At 37.1% G+C, this 20,195-nt stretch overlaps 1 protein-coding gene across 3 annotated transcripts in view; it reads left to right on the forward strand.

Annotated features, from left to right (window-relative positions):
* scd.L (stearoyl-CoA desaturase (delta-9-desaturase) L homeolog) overlaps positions 1–18,147 on the forward strand; it is a 31,917-nt gene extending 13,770 nt beyond the window's left edge. For 2 of the 3 annotated variants that reach the window (XM_041568829.1, XM_041568828.1), the window contains exons 2-6: positions 1,955–2,215; positions 4,147–4,277; positions 5,028–5,233; positions 10,984–11,216; positions 14,457–18,147. In XM_041568829.1, the coding sequence (XP_041424763.1) occupies positions 1,966–2,215; positions 4,147–4,277; positions 5,028–5,233; positions 10,984–11,216; positions 14,457–14,656 (1,020 nt within the window). In that variant the 5' untranslated portion in view covers positions 1,955–1,965 and the 3' untranslated portion in view covers positions 14,657–18,147. The remainder of the gene's footprint in view (positions 1–1,954; positions 2,216–4,146; positions 4,278–5,027; positions 5,234–10,983; positions 11,217–14,456) is intronic. The other variant, XR_005962453.1, reaches the window with a different exon arrangement.
* Positions 18,148–20,195: the final 2,048 nt, after the last annotated feature.

A 20,195-nucleotide genomic window follows, 5' to 3' on the forward strand; every position in this document is an offset into this window, starting at 1 on the left:
AATGACGGTTAATAATATAAATCGTTGCATAGCACATAAACAACAGTTTCTGTATTTCCCCACTAAATAGTACAAGGCTTTGTAAGAAGTTATATTTACATAGTTACATAGTTAAATTGGGCTAAAAAAAGTCAAAGTCCATCAAGTTCAACCCCTCTTAATGAAAACCCAGCATCCGTACACACACCCCTCCTTACTTTTACATTCATTCTATATACCCATACCTATACTAACTATAGAGTTTAGTATCACAATAGCCTTTGATATTATGTCTGTCCAAAAAATCATCCAAGCCATTCTTAAAGGCATTAACTGAATCAGCCATCACAACATCACCCGGCAGTGCATTCCACAACCTCACTGTCCTCACTGTGAAGAACCACCTACGTTGCTTCAAATGAAAGTTCTTTTCTTCTAGTCTAAAGGGGTGGCCTCTGGTGCGGTGATCCACTTTATGGGTAAAAAGGTCCCCTGCTGTTTGTCTATATTGTCCTCTAATGTACTTGTAAAGTGTAATCATGTCCCCTCACAAGCGCCTTTTTTCTATAGAAAACAACCCCAATCTTGACAGTCTGCCCTCATAATTTAAGTCTTCCATCCCTCTAACCAATTTAGTCGCACTTAGTCTCTGCACTCTCTCCAGCTCATTTATATCCCTCTTAAAGGAGAAGGAAAGCTACGGAGGCATTTTATTGCCAATAGATTAGCTGCAATAGTGCAAGCTAGAATGCCATATTTATTCTGTACAATGTTTTACCATACCTGAGTAAAAAGCTCTAGAAACTCTGTTTGTTTAGGATAAGAGCTGCAGTATTAATGTGGTGTGACATTTCTCCCTGCTCTGGGCTCAGATTACAGTAGAGAAGGGAGGAGGGGGGAAGAGGAGAAAACTGAGCATGCTCTTGCCCAGGGCAATGAGGTTTAAGGTGAAAACAGGAAGTCTGATACAGAAGCCCATGAGTACACAATAGAAGGAAAGAAATGTGGTGTTTCTTTTGACAGGGGACTCAGAGCAACATTACTTTGAGGGTTTACTGGTATATTTAGCTGGACCTTTCTGATAAGGCTTACTTAATTTTAACCTTTCCTTCTCCTTTAAGGACTGGAGTCCAAAACTGCACTGCATACTCCAGATGAGGCCTCACCAGGGACCTATTAAGAGGCATAATTATGTTTTCATCCCTTGAGTTGATGCCCTTTTTTATGCAAGACAGAACTTCATTTGCTTTAGTAGCCACAGAATGACACTGCCAAGAATTAGACAACTTGTTATCTACAAAAACCCCTAGATCCTTCTCATTTAAGGAAACTCCCAACACACTGCCATTTAGTGTATAACTTGCATTTATATTATTTTTGCCAAAGTGCATAACCTTGCATTTATCAACATTGAACCTCATTTTCCAGTTTGCTGCTCAGTTTTCCAACTTGGACAAATCACTCTGCAAAGTGGCAGCATCCTGCATGGAACCTATAGTTCTGCACAATTTAGTATCATCTGCAGAAATAGAAACAGTACTTTCAATGCCCACCTCCAGGTCATTAATAAACAAGTTGAAAAGCAAGGGACCTAGTACAGAGCCCTGCGGTACTCCACTAACAACACTGTGCCAATTAGAAAATGTTCCATTTACCACCACTCTTTGTAGTCTATTTTTTAGCCAGTTCTCTATCCAGGTACAAATACTATGTTCCAGGCCAACATTCCTTAATTTAACCAGTAACCTTTTGTGTGGCACTGTAACAAATGCTTTAGCAAAGTCTTAAGTAAATCACATCCACTGCCATCCCAGAATCGAGGTCTCTACTTACCTTCTCATAAAAAGAAATTAAGTTAGTCTGGCAAGATCTATTATGCATAAAACCATGCTGGCACAAACTCATAGTATTATGATTTTGCATTGCATATTGCATCCTTTCTCATAATTTGTAACTTTTTATTTTTTATTTTCAGGCCTTACAAAAATGACCTTCAGGGGCAGTCAGACTGTATCAACGATACTTGAAGAAAGTCCTTCCTCAAAACAGGAATATATTGGGGCTGACAGAGGCATGACAGATGACATACTTGATACTACATACATTAAAAAAGTGGATTCCAAGCCACCCATTACATTGGTTTGGAGGAATATAATACTGATGTCTTTGCTGCACTTTGGAGCATTTTACGGACTGTTTTATGTATCTTCTGCAAAGCCCATCACTTTGGCATGGGGTAAGACATTTCTTTAAGTTCAGTGTTGAATAGGAGAATTAAAACGGTCTAGGCACAAGCACACAGGTACAAATTAGCAGTATGTATAAGCATTCAAGCAACAAGCTTTGGCCAAATATGTGCACTTGTAATAATGAAAGCTGACATCTGATTGGTTGATCTGGTTGCATATTAGCTCCTAATCATCAGGGGAACAGTTGCTATGTTATGTTTGTACTTGTGAAGTAAAATCAAATGCTCAGCGAAGCAAACTAAAATACATTGCATTATTTGGGAATACAAACCTCATTTGGAAAAACATGTTGACCAACAGAAAAAAAGGCAGGAGTTACTAAAGCATTACAGCATGTTACCAATAGCCCAAAAGGTCATAAAGTCACAGATAATAAAGAAGCAACTTTTTTTCCAGCAAGCACAGTGTATTATCCAGGGATTTCAATTGTTCAGAACATTATCTTGCTAATTCAATTATTTGGCCTTTCCTGAACTAATGAGAAAGCAGTTCTGAGCGACAGGAAAAGCATTTATCAACTATGTTGCTGCTCACTGACCTCTTTACTAAATGTTAAAAAAAAAATACTGGCTGCTAATTTGTTAAAGGGGACCTGTCACCCAAAAAAATTATTCCGAATCCTATTTAACCATGCTAATCAAGCAAAATGAACTTAAATTACTCTATATAAATTATTAGAATCTTGTTTCTTTTGCTCTGGGAATTCATAATTATAGCAAGCAGGCAGGAGCCATTTTGTGGACAATGTTATTAAGGCAAGCGTTGAATCATCTCAGAATCTTGTTTGTGCACCAGAATGGGGGACCTCATGTTCTTACCCATGCATGGGTTATACAATTAAATGGTAAAGAGAGATGCTGACCAGTTTTGTCTGGGTTTTATAGGTCTGAAAACTCGACAGGAAAATAATTACAAATGCCCTGCATTGGGTGTGTATAAAAGTGTTATCACTAAAGATTGAACTGTTGGGTATACTGTTAGCTTTTAATGGATATCTGAGTGCAGTTGTTGAGGCCTCTGCAAATGTTCTGCACATTTTGTGACAGAGCTAAATCTGTGATGTGCCTTTGGGAGAAATGAGACATTAAACTACTGTAATGCAACATAAGGCTGGCTGGTATTCAGTAAACTAGACCAGTTCAGTGTAAAAAGAAAAACTGGATAAATAGGCTGTGCAAGATAAAAAAAAAGTTTCTAATCTAGTTAGTTAGCCAAAAATGGATGTCTAACATAATAGCCAGAACACTGCTTCCTGCTATTCAGCTCTCTAAATCTTGCGTTAGTCTGCGACTTTAAGGAGGCCACATGGGACATTCACTACTGTTGCTGCTGATTTCACAAACACAGTTCTGTTTTAGTTTGGGAATTTTTGAACAATTTAGGATCAGATTTATTAGGTTTGAATGGTAAATTCAAATTTTCGATTTTTTTTTTTTTTGTGTCAAAACTCACAAATATTAAATGCCCCTCCTTTATGTGTTAGGCATAGAGGCAAGGCAGACAATTACTTTCCCTTTCCATTCTGCACTTCCTAAATGTCACTGCTCTCCACACATTCCCCCATTCTCTTAACCATTTAATTGTGTAGTCAGGGCAAGGAAATGGACATCAGATCCCCTTTTCTGGTGTACAAACAAGATTCTGAGATGATGCAAGGCTTGCCTTAATAACAGTGTCCACAAAATTGCTCCTGCCTGCTTGATATAATTATGAATTCCCAGACTTAAGGAAACAAGATTCAAATAATTTATATAGTGTAATTAAAGTTCATTTTGCTTGACTAATGTGATAAAATAGGATTTTGAATATTGTTTTTGGGTGATGGTAGCCTTTACCTTTTTATGCACAGCTTCCATATGCTACATTTGAAACTTATTTGCTGCCTTACTGGGGTTGATTTTGTTTTTTCTTCCTACAGCAATTCTGTGCTTCTTGTTGAGTGCTCTTGGAGTGACAGCTGGTGCACATCGTCTCTGGAGTCATCGTTCCTATAAGGCCAAGCTACCCCTTAGAATATTTTTGGCAGTTGTAAACTCTATGGCTTTCCAGGTAGGAATTGTATTTTTTTTTCCCCTAAATGAATTCCATTTCCTGGCACAAATCTATTTATATGTGAACTTGTATAACCAATGGGTAGCAAATTAGAAGCAGTGTGCTCTTCAAATTTTAATAGATTTGTGTAGGTGTTTATATAAAATGGGTCATCCACCCAAAAACTGTTCTTTGCATATTGAAAGACATTATTGGACTTAGGTGATATATAGGCATGGATAAGAAATGGTTGCTGGGAACTGCTCTTGTCTGGGGCTACTAGGTTATTTTGTTTATTATCTAAAAACCTTTCATCAAAATAATTATAATTAGAATAAGTATGTAACATTAACACCATTGACAATATTGGAAAGGTGTTAAAATTACATTTGCTTTCATTATTTAAAAACATTTCTAGGGTCCGCAATTAGAGGTTTATAACCAAAACTGAATCCTAATATGTAAATTAGGGGTGGGAAGGGGGGGAAAATTTACTTCCTTGTTTTGTGACATTCCCCTCCCCGGCCCTAATTTGCATATGCAAATTAGGGTTCGGCCAGGCAGAAGAATTTGGCCAAATCTGAATCCTGCTGAAAAAGTCAGAATCCTGGATTTGGTGCATCCCTAGCCAGTATAGGCCCTGTGAGAGCAGATCCTTCATATGGAAAGGCTGCTCCTTTGATACTATAATTAAGCCTAGTCCTAGTCTTGGGTGGCAAAAATTATTTTTTCAAACTGTTAGTAATACCTACTTTTCCCAAATTGTAGAATGACATCTTTGAGTGGGCACGAGATCACCGTGTTCATCACAAATACTCTGAAACTGATGCCGACCCACATAACGCTGTGAGGGGTTTCTTCTTTTCGCACATTGGTTGGCTTCTCCTGCGCAAACACCCCGATGTAATAGAAAAAGGGAAGAAGCTTGATCTGAGTGACCTCAAAGAAGATAAGGTGGTTATGTTCCAAAGGAGGTGAGTCTCAATGGTTTTCTTACCAGTTCTAGAGTTCATTTTGTCTGTAGCACAAAGATAGATACTATATAACACATTCCATTCCACATTTGCACATGACCCTCCCGGACATGGATCAACCCCCAGGACTGACAGAGCCATTAATTCAATTAGCAGGAAGATATCTATGACATTTGCTTTTTTGATGTCTTTATTTTTATCTTTTTTCTTTGATTAACTTTCCATTGGGAAAAAAAATCATAATCATCTTCTTTACTTATGTTTTCAGTTTTCCATGCAAAGATGTGCTTTGAGGCAGTCATTCAGGCTTGGCAGACGTTTTCACCCGCAACATAATTTCAATGGGATGTTAGTTTAGTAGCATTTAAAGGAATTGTTCAGTGTAAAAATAAAAACTGGATAAACAAAAAATGCTTACAATAATGCTACAGTATAAAGGCTGGAGTGACTGGATGTGTAACATAATAGCCAGAACTCTATTTCCTGCTTTGCAGCTCTCTTGGTTTCCACTGATTGTTTACCAGGCAGTAACCAATCCGTGACTTGAGGGGAGGGGTCATATAGGTCATAATTGTTTGCTTTTGAAACTGAGCTGAATGCTAAGGATCAATTGCAAACTCACTGAACAGTTATGTCCCATGTGCCCCCCCCCTTAAAGTCACTGACTAACTCCTTAGAGAGCTGAAAAGCAGGAAGTTGTGTTCTGTTTTGTTATGTTAGACATCCAGTCACTCCAGCCTTTATACATTACATTTATGGCTAACTAACTAGATTAGACTCATTTTTTATTTTGCACAGCCTATCTATATACCCAGTTTTTATTTTTACCATGAACTGTTCCTTTAAAACAGTCCACCCTTGCTTGAGTGCATGCACCACACGACAATAGGATTTTTTTCTCAAAGGAACAAGCCCTGGGATACAAGTGACATCACTAAGCATCAAATACAGTCTGTAAACTACATTTACAGACTGTTTATGTATTTATCAAATCCATGCCATAATGTTATCATCTTATGTACTCCAACTATCTTTTTTTTTTATACAAAACATGTTTTTACTGCCTAGAATTTACAGCTGCCAATTATTATGCCTCACATCCTGTGTCTCTTTTCTCTTTCCTGCATTAGGATTGATTACATGCATTCTAAGCAAAATTTGCATGCTGTCATGTCAATACAGTGCACCCTGGCAATAAATAGTTTAGAATCAATCTCTGTTACCAGGTTTCAGCCTGCTAGGAGATTGGTTTTTTTTTAGATGGTAGCCTACTTCCTGTAGATTTAAACAGAATACAAGCAGCTGTGAAATATCCTACTTGTTAGTGTACCTTATTTCTTTCAGTGGTGACTAAGTAAAGGGCACTGATGTGTCACCCAGATCATTTGCCCAAAGCAAAACTATTTGTTTTCCTTTAGTAACATCTTGAGCTTCTAGGGTGTTAGCTAAGAATCATTGCCGATGGCAGAGAGGAACCAAGGAAAACATCTGATTCCTTGAAACTTAGCATTAAATTTTATGTCTTGCAGTACCCATTTAGGAAGCCGATGGCAAGGGTACTTGTTATTGAATGGCCAGTGCCCTGCCTGATGCACCCAGTACATTATGTAAAGCTAATGGCACTTGGGGCGTTTCAACTGCAAATGTCCTAAATCAGTTTATAACTTCTATTCATGTTAAAGAAACAGTAACACCAAAAAATGAAAGTGTTTTAAAGTAATGAAAATATCATATAGTGTTTCCATGTACCGGTAAACCTGATCTGTTTGCTTTGGAAACACTATTTTTAGGGATGCACTGAATCCAGGATTCGGTTCGGGATTCGGCATTTTTCAGCAGGATTCGGATTTGGCCAAATCTGCCCGGCCGAACCAAATCCGAATCCTAATTAGGAACAGGGAAGGAAATCACCTGACATTTGTCACAAAACAAGGAAGTAATAAATGTTTTCCACTTCCCACTCCTAATTTGCATATGCAAAATCGGATTCGGTTCGGTATTCACCCGAATCTTTCACAAAGGATTAGTGGATTCAGTGCATCTCTATTTATTATAGTTCATATAAACAAGCTGCTGTGTAGCAATGGTGGAAATTGAAAAAAGGCTGTATGTCACAGGTTAAATAATGGATAACAGATAACACCATTATGTTCTACAGAGCTTATCTGCTATCTGCTGTGTAACATGAGCCTTTTCTCCTTTGAATGGCTGCCCTCATTGCTACACAGCATCTTATTTATATAAACAATTGTAGTGTTTCTGAAGCAAACACAGCAGTTTTACCAGTGCCGGGTAATACTACATTATATTTAATTTTTTTGATGTGACTGTTTCTTTAAGGTTGAAAGCTACTAAACATAATTATTAAATGACTTGTAATCACTTATTCATCTCAAATTTGCTTGTCAATTGATTGCTTTGAAGTTTTATAAGAACTGCTTTTAGCAATGATTTAATAATAATAAATGACCATGTGATGTTTAAGAGGTTAGAGAAACAATATTGTCCATCAAATGGCAAAAGGGTATAATGTACCTCAATATATCAAAAGGTGTTTTGATATTATATAACCATATGGCTCAGTAGACTCAGTTGCACTGTTTTAGAGTAGAGAAATGTACGGGGCTTCTATAGATTCCTATCTATTGTGTTTGTCAAGCAAAATAAACGTTACTTGCCCTATATAATCACAGCAAGCAGGCAGCAGCTATTTTGAGAACACTGTTATTAATATAGAATAGAAAATAGAAACAACAGGCAAGCTTAGGCAGTTATTTACTAAACTCCAAATTCAAAAATCATGAAAAATTTGTGATTTTTTTGTTTTTATAAAATCGAACTTTTAAAAAAATCTTTTTTCTTCGAAATTTATTAAACACCAAGGATGGAAAAGTCTGAATCAGAAAATCCTGCATTTCAGACCTGTTGAGGTTGCATATAAGTCACTGGCAGAAGTACCAATGATCTTCATGCCACACCCCGAAGTTTTCGGGCATAAAACATAAGAAATTGGAGTTTGAGGAGGGAGGGTATATGTGGCTAGCATGTGTAGAATAGAAAGTAAAAGTAATTACCTGACCCACCCACTATGCCTCAGGCATAAAGGTGAGTCAAGCAATATATGATTGACAGCTGAGATTTTTAAATACCTTTATAACAGGTGTAGATGTTTTAATAAAAAGAATTTAGGTTGTATGTTTCATTTGAAAAGGATTTTTATTATATAGCTATAGCTGCCTCGAAACCCCAGAGGCAGGGGTTACTATATCTTTAAGTGCCATTAATATGGATCAGGATACAACTTTGTTGCTATTGCTTCCCACTGTAGATAGTTATTGGAATTGTCTTATGTAACAACCTTGCATGATGGTTATTCCAAACAGTTTCATGACACTGGAAAATCAGGGGCCATTTTAGGCTAGAAAATATTTCTAACTGCTTTGAGAAGCGCTGGACCTTTTTAATGTGCATTGCCATTTCTAAAATGGAATTGTCACTCACTGTTGAATGCTTTGTGTTATACACTATGTGTTCCCTTTAGTAATTATTATGCTTCGTTCTATAACAGTCTGGTTATTTTTGTTGCTGTGTGGGGGTTTTTGTTTGAAACAAAGATGCTGTTTTTCTCAAGAGAATAATAGAATTGATGGATGTTGCCCGATCCTTCATTTAAAAGATGCTGAAGAATAAAGCTTTCATTTATAATCTCTAGCAATCATCTTTAGAGCCAGCAGATCCCATGTGAGATATATTTGGCTTGCTTTCCTTAAAGGAACATTAACACTAAAATGTCTGCCTAGCAATGAAACACTCTATAAGTCTTGTGCAAACAAAAATAAAGTTTTTTGTAAATTAAATTTATAAAAAATATATATTAGGGATGCACCAAATCCAGGATTCGGTTCGGTATCGATATTCGAGTATTTGGCCAAATCTTTCACAAAGAAAGATGTGAAAGATTCGGGGGTTCGGCTGAATCCAAAATAGTGGATTTGGTGCATCCCTAATATAGAAATATATATATCTGTATATGTATGTGTGTGTGTATATATATATATATATATATATATATATATATATATATATATATATATATATATATATATATATATATATATATATATATATATATATATATAATATCAAAACAGGGGGGTTGTGGGAGCACTCTAAAGGCTTTAAAGTATATATATATAAGTATAATAAATGCTATTGCATATGTACCCAAAACAGGGGTTATTTTGTTACAAAGTTATGATCATAAAATTGATAAGCACATGCACATAAAATATAAAACAAGTTAGGGACCGCCATTCGGGGTTTACCTTGACGTGGTATGGTGGCTTATCAATTTTATGATCATAACTTTGTAACAAAATAACCCCTGTTTTGGGTACATATGCAATAGCATTTATTATACTTATATATACTTTAAAGCCTTTAGAGTGCTCCCACAACCCCCCTGTTTTGATTTATATATATATATATATATATATATATATATATATATATATATATATATATATATATATATATATATATATATATATATATATATATATATATATATATATATATATATATATATATATATAGTCCCATTTGAAATACAGACAGGGACCATATCTATAGGGAGTAAAGGGGCAGTTTTTAAAGATATTTTAGTCCAAAGTAAAACCAGCACCATATATTATTCAATATTGCCTACAAGATAAGGAGTTTAGGGTTTTTAGTTATACTATATATATCCTTTAAGTATGCTGGTAAAATCATGTGGTTCTTTCCATTAGCATATGTTTTCATAAGGGAGAACTAAACTTCTCGACCACTCTCTGCTCAGTTGCAGCTGGACTGCAAATCCCAGCAGACTTTAATATATTAACATGGTTAATTAACGTCAAAGTTGTATTTTTAAAGCAGTATACTTCTCCAGGGCCAACAACCCCAGTAAAGTGCAATTGAATATTCCATTGAGAATCCCATCTGCTTTGTTTAAATAAGGATCTGTTATTTGTCTTTGCAGTATTAAAGGAAAACTAAAGTCAGATATTATTCAGGGCTTCCTTTTACTGGCCCCCTTCCTGCTTAAAGAAACCCTCTAGGATGACCCTGCTCTACCAATCTTGAAAATGTAGGGTGAGGTTGGCGGCCAACATGACGTGGTCAAGCATGTGCACTTGAAGACAACTTTATATACATAAAACTTGCTTAAGGGTCAGGGCACACAGGCAGATTCGGGGAGATTAGCAGCCCGGTGACAAATCTCCTCTTCTTCGGGGCCGGTGGGAAAGCAGGGGAGGCAGTTCGGGGAGATTAGTCACCCCGAAGAAGAGAAGATTTGTCGCCGGGCGGCTAATCTCCCAAAATCTGCCTGTGGGCCCTGACCCTCAAGTGTGCATGCTCCTGGTTGGAGGTCACCACCAGAAGCAGATCTGCAGCAGTCTGTCTTGGCATTGGCCAACCCTTCTGCAGTGCCATCCTGGGGGTGGGACCTCCTTGCTGTGGTTGGGAAGAGTAGGGATGGGCCGGGACTGGGTGCCCTGATTAAAATTTAACACAGGTTTTTCGGTCACAGACCAATTAAAAGGCAGAATGATGTTTATTATCAGTGTAATTTCTTGATGAGAAAATGATAATCTCAATATGTAAGAAATCGGCAAGATTACTGATAAGCAGCTTTCTCTCACCACCAGGTTGTAGCAATTTTTAAACTGTTGTTAAACATTTTTTTAAAATCTTTCTTTTTTCAGAAACTATAAACTTTCCATACTGGTGATGTGCTTCATTCTCCCCACTGTGATTCCATGGTACTTCTGGGGCGAGTCGTTCTCTGTTGCCTTCTATGTCCCTTGCCTCTTACGTTATGCACTAGTGCTCAATGCAACATGGCTGGTGAATAGTGCAGCTCATATGTTTGGAAACCGACCATATGACCAGACCATCAATCCCAGGGAGAACCCATTTGTCGCTATTGGAGCCATAGGTATGCCCATTTCTTATCTCAATGCAAATCAATTCTGTTATTGTTAGGTTTTTCATTAATGTAGGTGACCAGAGCGGAAAGGATTATGAGCAGATCTTGTTCCGGGATGGTCTAGATGTTTGGCCTAGAGCTCATATTTTGTACAAACTTTACATTTCACTTCAATAAAAACATCATTACTATGGTCTTGGATATAAAGCCATTTAATTTAATAAACAGTGTTCAGTAAAAGATATTTGGAATGATATATATTCTTGTATAGTTTCATGCTCCTCACCTTAGAGGCTATGGTATTGTGACATATTTTCAATAATCTATTCAGAGCTAAATAAAGGGCAGTGTTCATTGGCAATCAAATAACTTATGTGCCTTTGCTTGATTCCATCTGGCAATTTTTATAACCTCATGGCATGAGCTAAAAGTCTGGATTTATGCAGCAATTTCACAGAAAAGAGACCTAATGTTCATTTGACATAAAATTTCTGAGCACCGTATGCCTGTATTTTGCTTCTAATAGACTAAATACAACAGACACAATACTGCATTTGAATATTGTAGGCATTTATAAAAACAGGGTCATAGTCGCAGGTTTGCATAGAAGCAAACATGTAAAAACTCACAATTGCAGGATCATCCTTTTCTATTGTAATATCTGCCTATTTGTGTGTGCTAGCACGTTTCCTTGGAAATGAGTATTGGACTAGCAATTATATTACAATTGTGATCTCAAGCACATATTTGTTTTAGCCTCTAGCTCTTAATCTGTTGTCTTGCTCACTAAACATGACTGTGTTCTGCTGTACTAAAGATTGCAGTTTATTGCAGTAGCTGCCGTTAGGGATTATCAAAATACTCCCTACAATACAATACATCCCTTTTAATTTCAAGTTGTGTCCTTTGATAGTGCCGTTACAGATTGATTTGCCATGGAGTGAACTCCTGAGCTTCTACACTGGAAGGCACATTTAAGAACACAAGTGCAAAGGGCACACTGTCTATTTAAATGCAGCGACTAAAAGTGATTCAATCACTACATACTGTAAATTGCACCTTGCAGCAATACACCAGTTTAGTCTGCTTTAATGAAAAATCTGTACTCTCTACTTGGCCCTCTGCTGTTCTCCGTGCACAGTCTCTCTTTAAGAGACCTTATTTCTTCATTTTGCCTTAAATATCACATACATGCAGATGAGGTCCAAATATATCTAGACTCCCCATTATTAACCTCGGACACTCTGACCAAGATCTTTAACTGCCTTCTAGAGATTTCCTTGTGGAATGAACACACACCAGCTCAAACTGAACCTAGCTAAAACTGAGCTCATGCTCCTCTCACCCAACATCTGTCCCTTCACCTTTACCATTACTATTGATGGCCATTAAAGGACCAGTAACATCAATTTTTTAAAAAAAGAAAGAAAAAAAAAGTCGTTGGTATAGAACGAAAAAAAAACACAAAGACAAATTAAACTAACTGAAACTTCTTTTGCGCTCCTCTTCAGAAAAGGCAACACGTCGATGATCCATCATGCAGCGCTCGATTTCTCCTCCATGGCTATCTCCTATAAGGAAGGCAGGCAGGAGAAATCGAGCGCCGCACAATGGATGGCCTTTCTGAAGAGCAGCGCAATGTTACTGATGTTACTGGTACTTTAATGCGGGAGTTATTTTGGACCAGTCCCTTTTAACTATATTAATGCTTAACCTGTCCCTTTTTCCTATGTAATATTGCCAATATACACACATTTATTTTACAAGCAATTGCTAAAACACTAACCTGTGCCCCTATCCTATACCGCTAGGACTACAGCAACCTCCTACTAACTGGGCACCCAGACTCCCACCTCCCTTCCCGCAATCAAACTTTCCTGCTGTTTCACTGTACATTTGTGCCCGTCTCTTGTGCCATTTAGTGTCATTTTACAGCATCCACACCCACTGCCATATTTTGTACTTAAAGGAAAACTATACCCCCCCAAACAATGTAGGTCTCTATAAAAAGATATCACATAAAACAGCTCACATGTAAAACCCTGCTTCATGTAAATAAACCATTTTCATAATAATATACTTTTCTAGTAGTATGTGCCATTGGGTAATCATAAATAGAAAATTGCCATTTTAAAAAATAAGGGCCGCCCCCTGGGATCGTAGGATTCACTGTACTCACAAACATACCAACAAACCATACATTTTAGGTCACATGAGCCAATTAACAGACAGAGTTGTGTCTTTTGCTTCCACACTTCTTCCTGTTACAGTTAGAGTTGTAGTATTTCTGGTCAGGTGATCTCTGAGACAGATACACAATGATGGGTAGCTGGCTCCAATCTCTAAATGGACTAACTAATTAAGGACCTCCATTATAAACTTGCTTTTATATTGTTGGATATTTAAACACATCAAATAAAACGGGCAAAAAGCAAATAAACCAAAAACACCAACAAAAAAGCAAGCAACCACTAGGTAATTCTCACCGAGTGGAAAGGGTGACCTGGGTGTCCAAACCCCAGGCCCTTCACTTGAAGAAGAACAATTCTATTTCAAAAATGGTAGAAATTCAGCAATGCTTGTCACTCACCAAATTTGTCAAGTGGCCCGGGTGCCATGCCCCGAACCCGTAGCTTTAGGCGAAACCAATCCTCGAAAATGAATATACACGCAATCCTGCAGCCATGGCAATTGAGATTAAAAGTAGTAACTTTATTCCATCATGTTAAAAGTAGCGTCCTAACGCGTTTCGTATCAAAGGATACGTAATCATAGGCACTTGATATGATTACGTATCCTTTTAACATGATGGAATAAAGTTACTACTTTTAACCTCAATTGCCATGGCTGCAAGAGTGCGTGTATATTCATTTTCGAGGATCTCTGAGGCAGCACACAGACCATCACGAAATGGTGGCTCAAGGCAAGAGATGTAAAAGGGCAATATTTACTTAAATATATATTCCAGTTTGGTAAGATTCTTTAGTATGCCACTTAATATAATATGATATGAACTATCTGTTGCTTAAGTGTTCATTTTGGGGGTATAGTTTTCCTTTAACCTGTCTACCTTGTGACTCCTTACATCTGGAGATGAAGTAGAATGTCCTGTAACTTAAGAGCCAATGTCCAAAGCTCTGTGCAGCTATTTTGCTGAATTGTGGGGCACTGTATTATATTTATTGACAAATAATATACACATTCTATTTAGGTAACATATCAAACTTTTTTTTTCTTTTTCTTACACAGGCGAAGGCTTCCATAACTACCATCACACATTCCCTTATGACTATTCTACCAGTGAATTTGGGATAAAGTTCAACCTTACCACCGGCTTCATTGACCTTATGTGCCTGTTAGGCCTGGCTAGTCACTGCAAGAGCGTATCCAAAGAGACCATAATGGCTCGGAAGATGCGCACTGGTGATGGGAGCCACAGGAGTGGCTGAAGAGAAGGGCTATTTAGTCAAAGATTAACAAAAGGCTGAGAGGAGATATTAATTATGATTACTTTAATACAACCCAGCACAGTGTTCTTTTCAATTATTTAAAGTAATTATAACTCCATGTTTAATGGCTCATCCCTTGTTCCATTTGCCTTCCTTTACATAATGTTGTTCTGAAACCTTTGTTTTGTTTGCTTTTCAGATACTTTCTGCACTGTATAGCTATTTATATTGCTGTCTTTTTCTCTCTTCGTTTCTCATTTGCAGTTGGTGTGTCGGTCTATCACCAGACCCCCTACCTTCTGTAAATGTTGTCTTAAGCACTGACCAAAACTCCAGCTCTCTCTTCAGAGGTATTTGACTGTACTCAGGCTCTCTAAAACAGAATGAAATCTAATAAGTGGACAACTTTCAGGTGCCATTTTTAACAGTTTGTACATAAAGGGAAAAAGCGAACAAGTTCTTTTTGTTTGTGTAACTATTTGATTTACTCTAACAAGTACAGAGTGTGGTTTTAGGCAGTTTATTTTACAACTGGCAATTTTTTGAGCCATTGGTTGTGCTAACACTGATGAGATGAGTTTGCATTGACTGCAGTTGAGGCATTAACACAGGTCACAGGCAGTGCTCTATGTATGTTGTAGCTTTGTGGTTCCTAAGATGGCAGAAAATGGTTTTAAGATGCGTGAAAAGCAGCCTGAAAGTCTCTTTCTACCCACAGAAAACAAAATACCCAAGCCATACAAATATAGTAGGCATAATCTTATTTTATTGGCTGTCACATAATACCCTCAGTGGTTATCCAATCAGATTTGTTTCCTGCTGCAGAATTTGTCATCCGCAAATACCAGCCAGAAAATTAGGTATCATAGTAGGTTAAAAATGGGAATATTTCTGAGGAAAAATACTGTGAACAACATATATTTAAATCTATCTATATTCATAATATGCCTGGTGTGTTCCCCCCGCCTGGTAACATAGTGTAGGTTTGGTGGAGGAAGTGCTAGTTTAGTTGACACCGTGCCCCACTGTATGGGTTTCATTTCCTTCTTTATATTTTTTTAGTTTGTGAGCAATTTACAGAAAGAGGAAGAGCTTACGGAGCCATGTCTGGGATACCAGATATACATTTGGGCTTGATAGGATGGAATGTAGTGTATATTCTAAATCTGAAAAATCTGCATTTACAGCTTAGGTTGTATTGGCATGCATTACACTAGGAATTGTATAGTGGTCCTTTTTAGTATGCCTGGAATATATTTTCTTGAGGCTTTAGTTGCCCTTTTCAGTATACTTGTTAAATAATTTTTTACATTATTAGAAAATTTGGTAAAATCTCAATTTTATTTTATTACTAAATTTTCCCAAATATGCTTATAGATCCACACAGATTTATTCCTAGGAATTTGTTGCGGCAAGCTCGGTGTTGCCCCACACATACTACCCTGCAGCACAGGGTTATTCAGCAAATTATCTTAGGTTTTTCTGGGAGTAACAGGAACTGAACCCGAATTCTTGCAAGCTTCACTTTGCCAAGGGATTCTGAGAATTCTAGTTAAACCAGGGGTGACAGCTCAAATCAATTATGGGACTATAAAATAAGCTCCATTGTAAATTCTGGGGCATTGTTGCCTTTTGATATACTGTAGTCATATTTTAATGTACTGTAAATCTCTGTAATATGAGGAATAATATAAATTGCACAAGTTTATATCCCAAATGTTCTCTGGACTGGAAAACTGTGCATAGGCATACTACAGCATCGCCTATCATATATATCAGGCAGTGTCTGTGTAAATAATGCTTAGCAAAGTCTGGTCATGGCCAATATTGATACAGTGCAAGAAACAGTTATTGCAGGTATAGTCTTTGTAGAGTATTTACTAACGCTCACTCATACTGACTGATTGGAGCTTTTGTCATTATTATTTCTTTGTATAGAGCTAAATCACCCTCAATGGCTGCTCTGAAAATCATATGTAAGCACTCGTACAAGCGTTTCCCAACATAATTGTCCATATTTGCAAGCAATAGTTGGTGGACAAGAACTTGCATGAGGATTTTAGGGGATTGCCTAGCAGACAACGATGGCAATTTGCCTCTTGTATTCTAAAAATCATGGGCACAAAAGTGCCCAATATTGCCCTATGTGCTATCGATCATTCTGTTTTAGTTTGGGGCAAAATATACCAAAGGGAATTAAAATGAAATTATGATTTAAATGGTTAGTTTCTGACTTGGGCAAAGCCCAGGGTGAGGATGGATATTATATTCAAAACAACCCCTTTCTAAGCCTCTTCAAGTGTTTCCCCCAAAATAAACACCCTTAGAACCCCACACACTAGCTGTCCCCCAAAATATAGTTTTGTTTTTTTTAAGAAATAGTTTTAACATTTTGCTGTTTGGATGTAACGAGTGAGTAATGTAGGTTGTGAACTGCTGTAAAATAATTCTAGAATGTAAAATTTGGTTTGCAGCGTTTTGAGGAGAATTTGCAGTGAAATAAAATTGCCTTAAAGCTTTTTGATGGTTCTGTTCGTAAGTATGGATGCGATTGTATAACAGAGGAGCACTTACACTGCATTCAGAGGACAAAGAAAGATTGCCCTTTTTTTGGTTTCACTCAAGTAATTCCCTACTTTTACATTTTCTCTATGTATGAACATCAGCACTTAGACATTAAGCACTTATTTGGAATTCTGTTAGGTGATTACTGAAGCTTGTAAACTTTCCATCACTTAATTTGAATTGTATTTGTTCGTTATTTCTGTATATAAACAGAAGTAATCGTTAGTAGTTAGCTGGCCATGTAATATATTGAAGGCTTAAATACTCTTGTCATATCAAAATTAGCATAAGGAGTTTAACGGTGATACCATAAACTATGGCACACAGGACCTTTAATTCAAAAGTACTGTAAGTATCTCACTGCCTACAGTCACAAGCCAAGAGTTGATTTTTGGCCTTTTTAGTCACTGCTTTATAGGATATGAAGTGGTCTAATGAATACACCATGACTGCAAGCAGGATACTACTTACCCATCACCTCATATATTTGCTCCAATCCAGTTTGAGCTATGTACACATACAAATGCATTTAATTAAGCACTGTAACAATGAATGTTGTACCTGGTCCTGGATGTTCTGCAGTAAGTAAGCTCCTCTGTACTTGACCTTTACTTTGATATGTTCCCATTGCCAGGGCTCACTGCTTCTTGCATGGCACTGGAGCTTTGTGCATTGCCCTGTTTTGCACAGAACCTGTGACACTTGATTCCTGGGAATATTATTATAATATTATTGTTGAGTTATCCAATAAAGTTATCACTTTTGTACCATTTGCAAGATCTTTCATATAACAAGAGTGTTGAGCTTTTAATATATTTTATAACAAGAGTGTTGAGCTTTTAATATATTATAGGCCAAACATTTGATTATTTAAACCAAATATGTTTTGTTCAAGTGAAATGCCAAATAAAGGATAACCAGACAAACTGTTTTTTTCTGTTGTGTTACTGACAGTTAAGTAAAGAGAACATAGCTTCAGAAATACCTTAAAGGGGACCCATCACCCAAAAAACAAATATTCAAAATTTTATCACATTAGTCAAGAAAAATGAACTTTTTAATTACACAATATAAATTATTTGAATCTTGTATTCTTCAGTGTGGGAATTCATAATTACAGCAAGCAGTCAGGAGCCATTTTGTGGACACTGTTATTAAGGCAAGCCTTGTATCATCTCAGAATCTTGTTTGTACACCAGAATGGGGGACCTGATGTCCATCCCCATGCCCTGACTACACAATTAATTGGTAAAGAGAACTGGGGAATGTGAGGAGAGCAGTGACATCTAGGAAGTGCTGAATGGAAAGTGAAAGTAATTGCCTGTCCACTCCCCTATGCCTAAGGCATAGAGAAGTGGCAGACAATATTTGATTGACAGCTGAGATTTTTAAATGAGCTTACAACAGCTATGAATGCTTTAATAAAAAATAGAAATTTGATTTCATGTTTAATTTGAAAAGGACTTTTATTATACAGATTTTTGTGTCTGGGTGACAGGTCCACTTTAAAGAAGAGGCAGGTATTAACTGTTTACCAGAATATTGAAAACCATTTGGTCTGGGTGATTAATAATGATATTAACCACTTTGGAGTGTAGTTGCCATATGGACTGGTGTTGCCCCCATACACCTTGAGTGTAGCTGCCGTATGCACAGGGACCCCATACTCCTGCCTGGCCATGCCATTGACCCACCCACACCACACCCTTGATCTGTTCAAACCCAACCGTTTCTTGACAATCCAGAACCCCGTTTAGTCCAGGCCTCTAACAGATGTCCTCCTTGCCCCCCGACCCATGGCAGCCCTGAATAATGGGATTAGGTGAAATTTTAATATTCCAGATTTGCAATTTAAGACATTTACATGTTTATATAATAAAAAGTATTTAGCTTGCTCACATCTAGAAATCCATAGTGAGCAATCTGATGTGCCACAATTCTAAAATAACCTAAAGCTTCGTAAAGTTTCTAAGCCTCTTGTATAAGGGATTGTAAAAGGGTGAGCAGCAAAGGAAACTGAAAGCCCCTATTTTTTTGCTTTTTTTTTTTTTTTACTTTTGCTTAGGGCAAATGGCACATGTCTTATATGGGATGCAATAAGTAATCTTAACAAATATCTCTAATCTCTAATTAAAAAAAATGTATTCCTCCCTTTCTTTTTTTCTTTACTACATCTTTTCTCCCCCTACCCCTTCTATCCCCCTCTCTCAGCCTCCCTCACGCTTTATGGTGAATATTTGTTATACATTTTATTATGTTGTGTGAGAATGTGTGAGTGTGAGAATCTACTAATTCTATTCTGTACTATGTTTGAAATTTCAATAAAAATTATAATACAAAATAAAAAAAAGTATTCTTCCCAAAATACCTCACTAATTGGCCTTTAAGCAGCCCACTTTAACCTTTTCTATGTGCTCCAGCTAGGAGGCCCTACCCATAGTTTAATACCCACTGCTTTGTAGTTTTTGTCTACAAAATAATTTGCCACATCCAGCTAACGGGTACTTTCGAAAGGCACTTAAGGGGTCAGAAAAAAATATTGTGGCTCCTTAAGTATTTCTTTGATCGATGCCATGCTCTGTGTTTACCAACAAATCGTGGCATGGAAAGTTAAAAGTTAAAAGATGAACGGGAGAGGGCCCAAATAGAAGGAAATTCCCAAATACTTCCTTGGTATTCAAACCGGAATCTCTAAACTTTTCGATTTCTTGGTAAACGGTATATCTAGTTAAAGGAAAACTATACCCCCCAAACAATGTAGGTCTCTATAAAAAAAAATTGCAAAAAACAGCTCATATGTAAAACTCTGCTTCATGTTAATAAACCATTTTCATAATATTATACTTTTCTAGTAGTATGTGTCATTGGGTAATCATAAATAGAATATTGCCATTTTAAAAAATAAGGGCCGCCCCCTGGGATCATACGATTCACCATGCACACAAACATATCAACAAACCATACTTGTTAGGTC

This window comes from Xenopus laevis, chromosome 7L (genome assembly GCF_017654675.1).
Source record: "Xenopus laevis strain J_2021 chromosome 7L, Xenopus_laevis_v10.1, whole genome shotgun sequence".
Lineage (NCBI taxonomy): Eukaryota > Metazoa > Chordata > Amphibia > Anura > Pipidae > Xenopus > Xenopus laevis.